At 30.8% G+C, this 13,979-nt stretch overlaps 1 protein-coding gene and 1 long non-coding RNA gene across 5 annotated transcripts in view; one reads left to right on the top strand and one right to left on the bottom strand.

The window, feature by feature from the left end:
• LOC121132589 (serine protease 33) overlaps positions 1-9,839 on the top strand; it is a 31,749-nt gene extending 21,910 nt beyond the window's left edge. For both annotated transcript variants that reach the window (XR_011784422.1, XM_040728019.2), the window contains exons 3-6: positions 3,670-4,016; positions 4,082-4,352; positions 5,625-5,711; positions 9,263-9,839. Coding sequence is in view for 1 of the 2 variants with exons in the window: in XM_040728019.2 (XP_040583953.1) it covers positions 3,670-4,016; positions 4,082-4,352; positions 5,625-5,711; positions 9,263-9,409 (852 nt within the window). In the remaining variant the exon portion in view is untranslated. The remainder of the gene's footprint in view (positions 1-3,669; positions 4,017-4,081; positions 4,353-5,624; positions 5,712-9,262) is intronic.
• A 662-nt stretch (positions 9,840-10,501) lies between these two features.
• Positions 10,502-12,021, bottom strand: LOC121132591 (uncharacterized). 3 transcript variants are annotated; one of them, XR_005869371.2, is made up of 2 exons: positions 11,333-12,021; positions 10,502-11,268 (listed from the first exon to the last, which is right to left on the bottom strand). It is a non-coding gene; the product is annotated as an uncharacterized lncRNA (long non-coding RNA). The 3 variants fall into 3 exon arrangements; XR_005869372.2 differs by having other exon boundaries at positions 11,826-12,021; XR_011784421.1 differs by having other exon boundaries at positions 10,502-11,120; positions 11,826-11,967.
• Positions 12,022-13,979: the final 1,958 nt, after the last annotated feature.

Raw genomic sequence — 13,979 nt, 5'->3', positions numbered from 1 at the left:
CGATAAATATCCAATATAATTCACCCATTGAGATAAAAGAATATATATTCTATGTAAAGCAACAACATGATTTATGCTTACCTTTAAATTATCCAGTATTCAACTCCTTATTTTTTTTGTGTGATTGTCAGAGGTTCAGAGAAGCAATAGTTACTAATCTGTGTTTTCTCTTCAATCACTTTACTCGTACAGACACTTATAGTGGATATAGCTCAATAATATGATCCAAAATGTGATCAAAAACTTTATACTTAAAGAATTTATTTCGCCACATATACTCTGGGAGATAGGTGGGAAAGAGATCTCTTGAAGTGTTGGAAACACCTAGCTTACGCATCATGTCCTTGACTCGACTCCACAAAGACTCAATAGTCTGAGTATGAGCTCCAGTCAAGGGGTCCACATAATTTATCTTGACAGTAGTTCCGGGTTCGACGTACTTTGCAATAAGTTGCAACAGAGTAGCCGCTGTTCGGTTTTCGACCTCAACCATGAAACAATCCCCACTGTTTCTATCAACCCCCCTAAAAACCCAGTGCCCTACTTGGTGTCTACCTCTATGATACTTCGTCCTTTCGAACTTGACTCGTGGATCCCAACAACGTGCCCAGGCCGACCTGACCTTACAGGATGGGTTTCAAAATATTTGTACAAATTTCACGGAAAAAACTATACCAATCTACAACTGAACGTTTAGATGCAAGATGCCCGGGAACACCTATACCAGGGGATGCCTGCACGCTATACTTCCTGACAAAACCTGCCGCACGAACAATGGAAGGAGTCCTAGGGCTTGAAGCCCCCCAATTGCAGCTTCTTCGATGCAAGAACATTGAAGATATCTGCACGCATGTTTCCTCTACTAAATTCATGAATAGAATGAGATTATGGGGAATTATGAGTATAGTAATGACCGTTGGTGTACTTTTAACGATTCAGATTATCATGCTAATAATTCTAATAATCAGTTATTAGCTAACTTTTCCCTAATTTTAATTTAAAAATTATTCAATTATAGTTGTTGTGTATTGTTCACAGCTTAACATATGAGCTAATTTGAATTTTTTAACCAATCAACGTTCAGAACACTAATTATATAAGTCATTCCCAACCTTTTCATCACTGCAAGCCCCTAGGCGTATATTTTTTTCGTTTGAGGGAGCACCTAATTTTGGCACAAGGCTCTTTCGACCGACTTTTTTATAGCACTCTGGACAAACTGGTGTGAAACCCAGTTTTTTGAAAATTTTACTATTTTTATTATATAAATACATAAAATTATATATTTATCTAATGTTTTAGTATAGAAGAACAAGTGTGCACAAAAAAAATCTTAATGAGGTTAATTAGATACATCATTAATGAAGAGTATAAAATAAAAAAACCTCGCATATTGGGAACTTTTCTAAAATAAGTCCTTTACTGATAGTGTACTCCAAGATAGAACAATCTAGAGGGTATCATCATTCAAAACAAAAATTGAGATACCAAGGATTTATCCGATATCGAAATTTGCATTTTCAAAATAGTAATGAACAAAGATAAATATTTTTTTTTTTTTTTGAGAGGGGGCGCCTCCCAGACCTCTTTCCCCACCCATTTGGCTCTCAAAGGTTTCTATATGAAGTAACTATTTTTTTTGTTGTGTCTTTTTAGAAAATTAAAATTGTAAAAAATATGTGTATTATCATATAATGAATATCTTATACTATTAAAAAAATTCTCAAGGGATTTCCAAGGGATCAAGAAGCAATAAAGGGTTGCGCGCGCACTGTTTGATATAAAAAGTAGGGTTTCCAAAAATATATGTATCTACGTTCCATTTTTTATTGTCAAGACATAACTTGACGCAACTTTCGTCATGGTTAAATCTTTCCTATCTCAATTTTTATTTTGGGACGATAACCTTTATAATGTACATGTTCCCCTCCTCTAGTCAGTCAACCAATATTTCTACATACATTATGTATTCCTCTATCAATGAAGTCTTTATGCATGAAAAAAAGTAATTGAGTCATTTGTTATTCTAATTGGGTTTTATTTTGAAGAAACTGGAGAAGAATTAAATAAAGAAATTAGAAATGCCAAACTTAATCATTCAAGAAAATCATCAAGAATTAATTCCCTTACAGATCAGATTCACCATATTCTTATATGAAGTAACCCTTGAATATCTCACCTTCGAAAATATAATTATAAATGAAATAAACAAAAGTTATTGGCAGATACTAAATCAATATTTATAATGATAAAGTGAACGCTGAATCTGATGAGGAAGATTATATATATTTTTTCGTGTATTTTCCCTGTATCAACAAATAAATTATATTTCAATTATTTTTATAAATATAAAGATAAATGTATTAAAAAGGATATGAAATCTGTTGAAGTTAAAGTATTTTTGATAAATAAGTTATATAAAACTTAAATTACAACTGGAATTGTAAAAATAAATATATAATATCAATTTTATAGTTTTGGCAGCATTTTTAGGGAAATAAAGCACTGTGCGACGTAGACGGTGGTCCTGGAGACGCCTGGAGATTTCAATGGACCACTTATTAGTAGATACCTTCTTGTAACAAATTTCTTTTATTCTTAGTCGAGTCCTTGAAAAGTAGCATACTACATATGATAGTAATAGTGTGATGACTAATATTATATCTTAATAATAAGAACGTTGTCATGAATCAGGATTATCATTGCTAAACATGACTTTTTAAGAAGAAAAGACGAAATAAACAATAGAGAGATTTCACGGATGCTGGAATGAAAATAAATGCTTTGTCATTGAAATATTATAATTACATTTGTGATTGCAAGAAGATGATTACGTAAGAATAAATATCCACTCATTAACGAGTACATATGTAGGACATTGCAAGCATATACGCCATTTACATCCCCCAATAATAATCGTACTACAATATTATTTATGTAATTTCAATAATGTGAAAAAATATATACGAATTTAATTAATGCAATTTCGGACTCTAATTTTAGATCCAAATAGTTTCGGTTCTTAAAAAAATATATTGGGGCAATTTCCATAAGTTTTTGATTCTCGGTGCCCAAACCGAATATTATATATTTTTAGGTTATTGGTGCTAAAAGCAAGATAATACTGTTTTTAATATTATTCTTGATTTTATTCTTATGTTCCCTTTTCAAACTGGCTTTTGTCAAAGTTCAACCAAATTTACTAGGGCTAGACTTGAGGTTGCCTTTGAAAACTTCACACTGAATAACAATTCAATACGGTGTTTTAGATGTGATTTTTACTATTTTTTGGGTCCTGATCTGAATATATAAGGTCTTTTGTATCAAAATCTTGGTTTTGATCTGTGTTTTTTGGTATTTTAAAGTTATTCCTATTTTTATTGAACTGGTGACCAGTTTTCGCATATTCTATATATTCTACAATAATCAATAGATCAAATAATCATTCTGGTTCCGACAGTTCTACCTCCTATGCTGAATTTTATAGTAAAACTGAATTGATGCATGCCTTTAGACATGCAATGACATCCTATTAAAACTTATTGTCGATAAAATTTTCCAAACATTCAAATTTTAAACTTTGAGAATGGTTGAAATAATAGTTTTTGCGTGTGTCAAATCAATAATAATATATTAATTGTTAATCAGTTAATTTTTATCTTCTTTCAGTTTTTGGGATCACGTTATGGTCCAGTTGTTAATGATCCACATTGTGGTCGACCGGTTGAACTAACTGCCAATCGTCGTGTGTTAGACGGAAAGCCAGCAGGTTTTGGAAGCTTCCCATGGCAAGCTTTAATACGAATTGGAAAGGGGAAATGTGGGGGGGTTCTTATTAACCGGAGACATGTGGTCACTGCGGGTCATTGTGTCAAAAATAAGCCTCTTTCCAGTTTAACAGTGACATTGGGTGAATATCATTTGAAATTAGCAAATGAACCATATCCAAGTGAAAAATTTAGAGTTACCCGGGCTGTTGTGCATCCAAGGTTCCAGTTTAGCCCTGCAGCGGATCGGTGAGTAGTATTGACTAAGAAGAAGAAAATATTTTATTAATTGTGTTACATAACTTTTTTTTAAGATATGACGTTGCAGTTCTAACTATTGATCGTCCCGTACAATATGCTCCTCATATAGCCCCCATATGTTTACCAGAGGCTGGAAGAGATCCTGCTCCTGGAACAAATGCCTACGTAGCTGGTTGGGGAGCTCTCATCCCTGATGACGTCGCTGGGCCTCTTATACCGTTCCTTCTTCCAGAAATCAAAAGACCTAGTGTTCTTCAAGTAGTCAATGTACCTGTATTAGACAATGAGAGATGTGAGACATGGCATAAAGATAAGGGCTTCAATGTAAGTACCTTATTCATAGCTTCTATATCAATGAGTCTCAATTATGTATGATGTATGAATTTCCTTTGTTCTTCGGTTATGAAATTAATTGATAATTTTATTTTATAGACCGTATTGCATATATATTTTTTGATAATAGGTTTTGTGATGCATAAATCAATGTGTAGAATGACCATGAAAACGTTATTCAATAAAACAAATATTTTTACTTTTTCTAACAGATATGTATTGTAACCCAAACGATATTGATATTTTGAAGGCAATACGAATTATATAGGCCCCTAAAAGCTAATAAGAGATTAATTGGTTGATATTTTTTCGAATTAACACTTGAGAAACAAAAAAATATAATTATCCAAGAACCATTAATATTTTCCATGCTAAATTTTCTTAATCAATATACCAAGATTTTGAGATGTTATATTCAATTTTTCTGAGAATTTATTAACTGTGGATTTAATCTTATTTTATTGATGGCTAGTATGGTCATGAGAGGTGGGTTCACGGAAGTCCTTTCGCACTCATTAAGCATGCATAAAATTGATCCCTTTTTATTACTATTGTACTTTTCTTCATAAATATTTTCGAAAATAAAAAAGTTACTACTTAATAATAATAAAAAGGAAGAAAAGTGGGTGCTAAATCAGGGGCTTCAGGGGGACTAGGTTTTTTTTGGAAAAAAAATTCAAAAACCCATAGTTGTTCACAAAAATGAATTTTTTTCGAAGGGAGTTTAAAATATTAAACTTTTTGGGAAAAAATTCAAAAAAATTTAAAGCTCTTCAAAAAAATTAATTTTTTTCTAAAATAATGTAAAATTTTAAAATTTTTGGAACAAAATTTTAAAAATCCATAGCGATTCTAAAAACATTAAACTAAAAATAAAAAAATATTAAATTTTTGCAAAAAATGACAAAATCCTTAGCTATTCACATAAAATTATTTTTTTTTAGAAAAAAGATTCCAAAATTATATTTCAAATATTACATTTTTTGAAAATAAATGTAATATTAAATTTTTGGAAAAAAATTTTATCTTGCAGAAAATTAAAAAAAAAATACTTTGATAATACTCCAATGACTACAATTGTGATATATTTGTGGAAACAATTTGCAACATATATAAACTTATTCATGAAAAAACTTATCTTTTGCTGGCCATTACGGGTTTTAAAATTGGCTATTTTGTAATGTTATGTACATTTAATTCAAATTAAATGTTTATTGAGGGATCCATTTCTCAATCTTGTAAATTCATTTACTTTATTTTCAGATAAAAATTTGGCCCGAAATGGTGTGTGCTGGATATCGGCAGGGGGGAAAGGATTCTTGCAAAGGAGACTCAGGTGGACCTTTAATGGTAAGTCAGTTACTTAATATTGATAACAAATGTCTATGTTGTTCATAATATGTAAGCTTCAAATCTGATTGAAGAGAGGTTTTGTTGAATAGAGATATCCTATCCTGATTATTTTGAGGGCAAATATTTATTATTGACATAAATAATGATTTATTAGTAATAATATGAATATCATATGGTGATATCTTTTACGACTCAATTTATTAACAACTTGCTAAATAGTAATTTAGATAGGCGTAATAACATTTAAATTGCTAATGGATAACACAAGTCCATAAAAAAAAATTTCAACTCTAAAGTGTACTTGACGTGCTGATTAATAATCTGTTAATTGTTTTTTCGTATCAAATCTCTTCTTTTTTTTTTTTGAGTATTTTACCCTTTTTATGGCTTTAAGACAACTTATGAGTATGAAAAAAAATTAATAAATAAATAACTTAGATAAAAGTTAGTGTTTATTTTGCAAAATTTTATGTTGTTTTCAAATATGGGATTATATTTAAAAGTTAAACATCCATACTTTTTAAATGTTTTGTATGAAAAGATATATCGGCTCCGTTACTTTCAATTGTTTTTACACCAAAGGAACGTATTTGAAGAGTAAATAACGAATTAACGAAAGAGTGTTTGGTTTTAAAAGGTCAAATTCAGCAGCAGTATTGATTTGTCTTCAATTTTATTGAGAAAAAATCATTAAGAGATTAAATAAAATCCAAAAGATCCACGGAAGTTCTGCTAAACTTTTATTAAAGTACTAATGATCCAACTAACTCCATAATTTGAATATAATTATAGACATAGGCCGACACAAGTTCCAAAAACATGTGACAAAACTTTTATTCGAAATGGTCACCCTTAGCCTTGACCACATCCCGAAGTCTCTCTGGAACAGATTTGCATGCTGCACGCACCATGTACATGGGGATCGAGTCCTAGGCACCTACCATTTGGCCTTCGGGTCATCCAATTTCTTGCTGTGGGTTACACAAGCTCTCCTCTCAAGAACAGACACATGGAGAAATCAGTGATATTTAAGTCGGGGCTGGATGAATAGGGGCAGACTGTCTTGCCCCTGAAACCACTCAAATTGAACTCACACAACTGCTGCGTCTCTCTGGATGAGATGGGTGGGGCACTATGCTTTTCGAAGATCTATGGCTCATGCTGGAAGTGCTGTTGGGCCCAGGGAACGAGAACCTTCCTCTAGGATGATGCTGATGTACTCCTTTGTGTTGATCTTCAACACACCGGCACAAAACCAAGGAGGACTTCCCTTTCTCAATCATGGCCACCCAAACCATCACAGACTGTGGCTTCTGCACTATGTTGACTCCATGGTAACCCAGCCTACCTTTTTTGGCCAGAATCCGATCATTTTGGGGCTTAAAATCCTGTTCTACCCTGAAGTTCTTCTAATTACTGAACACAATGTGAGAAGCCGTGCCATTCTTCAGCTCCTGAGTAATGACATTGCTTCTCTCATGTATTTTCGATTGACCTCGCTTGACAGGCGCTGTTGCTTCTTCAATTTGTAGGGATACATCCCAAGGTTATCCCGGATAAGGTCTCTCATTGTTGTTGCACCCATGTTGAAATCTTTGGCCATCATGTTGAGGTTCCTCCTCCGATTGCTTGCAATCCTTGCCTTGACGACTCTGGGCGTCCTTTTTGACCTTGGTACCCTGGTCTCCCCGTACCTCTCAATCTTTATTTGATGAGCATATGGGTACTTCAGGTACTCCTTGATTATTGCCTCTCTCTTGGCTTCCATTGTGGTTAACAAGACTGTTATTTTATTCAAAACTGTTTGTTTTGATCTAGTTTTGACTTAACTAGAGTTAACAAGTAATAACTTGCAACGTTAAATATACATATATTAAATAAAGTTCATTTAACAGGACTTTCCGTCGACCTTGTATATTAAAAGTATGCATTGCTTTCTCATTTATATTTGAAATTATTTATTTCCTTTTTTAAACAATATAATTCAAAATCTTATGAAATTTCAATCCTTAACTTCGATATATTTCGTCTTAAAAAAAGTTCAAATTACTATTGCAGCTGAACTAGACCTTCTAGAACCAAATACTCTTTTATAAATGAAACCCGTATTATATATGCTGAAACCGAACTTTTTTTTAATTTAATTAATTAAATGGATAATAATTAATTGTACCATTTTATTGGAAAATATTCATTATTATTATTATCCATTAGCGACTAACATGTTTTTTTTTTCAAATTAAATAACAAGAGGTTGTGTTGTCGACATGAATTAAAGTTCCGTTATGGTTGACTCCAAATAAAATTGAATTAGAGTTCGATAGATGGTTAATATTTTACCATTTTTTTTTTTTTTTATGAAAAAATAATGATTTTTTTGAGGTAGTCTTCATCTTATGTATCTTTAAATGAATGTCAATAATTATATTTCGATCATATGTTGTTTCTGATAAAGAATATGACTTCCAGGAAATTTACTCATAGTTCAACTTGAATCAAATCATCTTTATTATCAAATGTTTGAGAATTCCTTAGAAAATCGATTTATTTTTAATTTTATGCATAATTTTGCGCCTCTATTTGTAGAGTGTGGACTTATTATTTGAGAGAAAAAACACGAAATAAGTTTAAAAACTAACTGTTTTTATCTCTTTAAATTAATAAAGTCATGTATTCATTTGACTTTATTAGTTTAGAGTGATCATCACATAGGAACAGCTCTTATTTTCCTTAAAATTGAGTCCAGATACATTTGGAGATATAACTTTGATAAAATTTCTTGGAATTAACACATTAAAATACTAAGTGTCATGTCTTTATCATCATCCTTAATGATGTCACAATAAATTTAAAAGATCAAATTCCATATTTTATATTTGTATATGCCGTGTACAAGTTGTAACTTGTATAAGTAGATTGGTCTAGGTCTTTGAATGGTCAATTATACATGTAATTTCTGATGTATTCTATATCACATTATTGTTGAAATCCCCAAATATATATTACTCGTAATAAAATATAATAGTACAATAATGTATAATGTTAATAGATCAAAATGAAATGATGGCGTACTTGTTGAAGAAAAAAAATTTGAAAAATTAATTTTTTTGGAAAAAAATATCAAAAATCTACAGCTATTCACAAAAAATTAAACTCGTTGAAAAAAAAATTCAAAAATTATAGCTAGTATCAAAAAATTTAATTTTTTAGAAAGAAATTTCTAAAACCCTTTTAGATATTCTCTAAAAAAAAAAAATTTGGACAAAAAATTTAATTTCAAAAATCCATAGCTGTTCTCAGAAAGTTAGTTTTTTTGGAAAAATAATTTCAAATATTCCATTTTTGGAGAAAAATTTCAAGAATCCTGTAGCTATTTAAAGAAAATTTAATTTTGAGAATTATACTTTTTGTAAAAAAAAAAAAGTATATTAATTTTTCTGGTAAAAAGAAAAAAAATCCTTAATTTAGAACAGAACAGAAATCGCAACTTGTACACACCATATATTATACAGTAAATAGACTTAATCAATGTGTAATTGTTTCAACAGGTACAACAAAGAGATGGTCGATGGGTACTCGTTGGGATCGTATCAGCTGGGTTTTCCTGTGGAAAGCCCGGACAACCTGGTATCTATCATCGCATATCTTCTACCTCAGATTGGGTGACATACTATGCTAATCCTGGATTTTTTTAGCTGAATCATTCTACTATAAACATATCAACATCATGTCTATATACATTGATATAACCGCAAAAAAATATTATTATCAAAACAGAAAGACGAGTTTTTTTTTGTTTTTTTTTGGTAAATTCATACAGAATATTATGACTTTATAATGATTTGATTTTTTTAAAATTAATCTGTCTATAATTATATTATACACACTTATAAAATGTATATTTTACACATTATCCTTGTAGAGTTACGATGTATATTTTCTTAGCAGATTCATGGATTTGATTATTTACTACTCAATATCTATTTGTGTAACTATTTTTCAGATAATGCCTCAAGTACTACATGTCTTATCTTTTATATTAAATATAAAATAGTTTGAATTTCTAGTTAAAAATCTATACAAAAGCGAATGAAATAAACAATTATTCAAAACGTTGACCTTAAACACATCGTTATCTTTATTGTCTATAGCGACCTTTCCTTCAAAAATAAAACAGAAAAATAGAGCCAAAATCCGTTGGTTCCAGTTTGTCAATTATTTCAAAATAAAAATTATTATTCAACTATTGTAATAAATAAATTACTATTATTATTATAATATAGGAATAAAGATTCACAGTTAAACAAAAGTTAATTTGAATTGAAATTTTTAGCGTTCAGAACACTGATACGAGAAAAAGAAGTCAAAAATCGATAGTTGTCAACCAAAAAACATGGTAAATTTGTGTGTTTAGGTGATTTATCACATGTATGTACACGCAATTTCTTTCTTAGAAGTTTTCACAATATAATCTTCAAACTCATTTAAAGTGAGTCTTGCTTGATGGAGAGATAATACCACATTAGTAATTTTCGTTTTTCTATTAAAAAGAGGCACATTTTGAATCACAGAACCTCTTTATTTTTAAAAGGAGAATTGTTGATGTCTTGAAGATTATAATATGTTAAGTTCTTAAAAATTAATTGTCCATTGGTCCATGCCAAAACCTTAAACGTGTATACTGTACACGCACGATAGATGTGGCAACCCATCCTTAGTGAGGTAACACCGTGAAAAACAATGGATTTCTAATTTATTTGGGTATATTCGAATAAATAACATAAGAATTTTATAATGAGAAATTATATGTATATTTCATAGAAATTTAGGATTTTTTAGGGGAATGAAACATAAGGTTGTGAGAGTAGAAAAGATAAAAATTACTGATCAAATAAGGAACTAGATTCCTTTTCGGGGCTCACACTAAAAATGTATGTAATAACTTTGAGACCTCACCAGGAATATTATATATGTAAATATTTACAATATTAAGGTTTCGTTTTTGTATTTTTGCGAGGAGTTAGGCATCCTTATTTTTCCAATAAGTCCAAAGGCACATACTTAAACACTGCACATTAACAACAATAGGGGTTTAAAAAAATAGTGTAATAAATAATAATTATATGTTATAGCATAATATTTGAGAGTAACTAAATGAAATCAGTCTTTAATTGGTGGTGTCAGTCTTCTGGTTTAGGAGAGTAGGATCATGATCATTCCTCTCTGGGGGTCCTTCAAAAGCCTTGAGAGTACTCAAACTTATTTTCATCTTTCCGTCGCCCAGAGCCGGCAGAGGGTGTAGCGCCACAAGCAATCATATGTTGATCCCTTTCATGAGCTGTTTTGAACTCTCGCCCGCACTTTCCGCACTGATACGTCCAAGGATCTGTTGTCTTCATGGTCATACTTGAAGAAAGAAGGTGGATGAGGATTGACATGTAAGTGATGAGGATTCCAAAAGTTATAAATATATTTATATGTACATTATTTCACAGCCATTTATCGTATTTCTCCAGTGATGGAAGAAATACTTGTGTATTTGAAGCGCGCCAGACTTTTTAAGAGAGGAAAAGGGGTCGGAATTACATGTATGTAGTTGTATTAATGTGCTGTTATACTTATAATAGTAGATAGAATACGCCAAAGCACCACTCTAACAAGACTTACTTTCTCTAGACGTCTAGGAAGAACATAATATTACATATTTAACAATATACACAATGAATCGTTTGGTCTCCTTCCCCTAACTCCCTCACTTTGATAATCTCATTTTTTATTCTTCCCAGACATGAGGAGGATCCCTTTGCGTATCCTTGAAGCTCAAAAATAAGTCACTTGGACTGTAATATGATTGCTGTAAATAATTGGATAATGGACCAACAAGTAACAACAGAGTTGACTACATACATACATAATCCAAGGAAGAGGGAAATGAGTGAGTGAGAAAAATACACCTCATCGAGACGTCTGAGGCTTCGTCGTCGAGGAAAAAAATGAGCGGTTATTTGTGAAATCGAAAGTGGAACATAATATGAAATGAATACCCAACGAAAATGAATCAAAACATGATGTGGGATTAATATACTAAATCATTTATAGTAGTTATCTCACCACAATGATCACTTCCCAGAGTGTTTGCAAATAAATTGCGTCACAAGAAGCATGCGTTGTTGCTCTTATCTCTCCAAAAGGGCTCAACTGTTTCGTTGTTTGAATTTGAATCGTACTCAATCTACATTATATATGGACATAAGTTGATAAGACGGAAAAAAACAAATCTTTTCCATAAAGAAAACATGTAGAAAGCATTGAGCTCGTGACGTCACATTACATATTACGCAAGATGAGTTGTCTATAGACATGTTGAGAAAGCTTAAATTTCTCTTGCTTCCTGTCTGGGTTTTTTTAAAGGACTCTTGTGAGAAATTGATGGGAAGTAAAGTCATTTTTTGAATAAACAAAATATATGTATAACAATAAATATATTCTCTAATCATCCCTAACTATTAAGATAGTCCTTATAAATTATTTGCATGCCGTTGAACCTATTGTTTCATTTAAAACAAAAAGACCTAAAATCAATTAGTAGTAAGGCTATTCCTCCAAATGGTAGAATTATTATCCACCAATCAACGATTAGAGAACTGATGAGAGGGGAAACGCAGAAAAATTGGCAGTTGACAACAAAAAACAGTCTAAATTTTTATTTAGTAAAAACCATTTAAAGAATTTAAAGAAGACCTTCTGGAAGTCAACCATTTACATGAACAAATCAAAGAAATTAATCATTTTTAATAGGTAGAGAATACACTTTTACGATCAGACAAGGTATTTAAAATTGTACCATAAGCAAAGTAACTGTTAAATCCATTTTTAAATATTTAGCTTAAACCTGTGTTCATATTTGAGTTGTCTTTTAAAATACTAAGGTTTATGATACTTTCCACAGTATGTCCTTTTGAATGATTGATTTTCGTTTTTTCAAAATAATTTTTTCAAGACCTAAAACTATTCCAGTCTATTCAAAAATACATTATTAATTTATATTAATGCAAAAAAAAAGTTTTAAGTAACCTTTGGTCTGTGAACCACATCTGATCCGCTAATAATTTCCAAAGGCTCTTTTGACAAAAAAAAAAAGCTTTTTTTATATAAAATCTCTTATATATTTTTTTCAATTCCTTAGGTCAAAAAAATTAGAACCATTGAAGGCTTAATGACAGATAATTTTTATTATATTTAATAAGATTATCTTTCAGGAGAGAGTTGAATGATAATTTGGTCAACTCATTAAGAAAGGCTTAAAGTTAAGTTATAGAGGGGTACAAATATTTTTGTTTAATGATCTGTTATATCCCGCCCAATTCCTGTTATTGGTCCTTGAAAAAGTCTCACTTTTTCAAGCGCCCTCTAAATGCATTCTTTTAATATTGATTAAATTAATGCATTTGAATTTATAAATTGAATTGCTTCAAGTTAAGCTTGACTTAACTTAAGTTTAAACTAAGAACTTATTACGTCATTGCATTTAAACTCTGCTTTAGTTTAAGCCGAGTTGATTCAAGTAGGTCTTAGTATCTTTTATTGGTATGCTTATTTGGGCAGGTAAAGTTTTAAAGATATTGTTAATTGAATATGCTAAATTAAAGTATTTATTACCCTTATCGACATTGAAATCTTATATCTATAAGACATTGGTTTGATTGAGCCAAGTTTGTTGGGGGTGTCCGCAGGGGATAGGCTGGAGGATGTAGCCCCCCACCCACAAAAAAAAAAAAAAAGGAATTTTTGTAACTTATTCGAATTGTTTTTGGCTCAGCATGAAAAAATATGGGTAAAATTTATTGAATTCGGGGAAAGTATGAAGCAGAGCGTAAAACTTAATATTTGAAATTTTTTACCATAAATTTTAATTTTTGTAAATAGCTATGAATTTATTAAATTTTTATCCAGAAAATTTAATTTTTGTAAATATCTGTGGATTTTTGAATTTGTTTTCCAAAAAATTTGACTTTTCCAAAAAATTTCCAATAAATTTTATTTTTTATTAATAAATATGGATTTTTGAAAAAAAATTCCCAAAAATGTAATATTTGAAATTTTTTTCAAAATTTATTCCAAAAACCAAGCACTCCACCCTCCCCCCCACTCCCCAAAAAAATCTATAATCCTTCGAACGACCTAGTTTGTTCCATTGGACAGGTGTTTGCGTCCACTGCAGACCCACCCTTGCGATTTAGAACATTTAGTTCATATTAATTAAGA

This window comes from Lepeophtheirus salmonis, chromosome 2 (assembly GCF_016086655.4).
Source record: "Lepeophtheirus salmonis chromosome 2, UVic_Lsal_1.4, whole genome shotgun sequence".
Taxonomy (NCBI): domain Eukaryota; kingdom Metazoa; phylum Arthropoda; class Copepoda; order Siphonostomatoida; family Caligidae; genus Lepeophtheirus; species Lepeophtheirus salmonis.
Note: the sequence above shows the minus strand (reverse complement) of the source record. Positions and strands in the feature narration are given on the sequence as shown.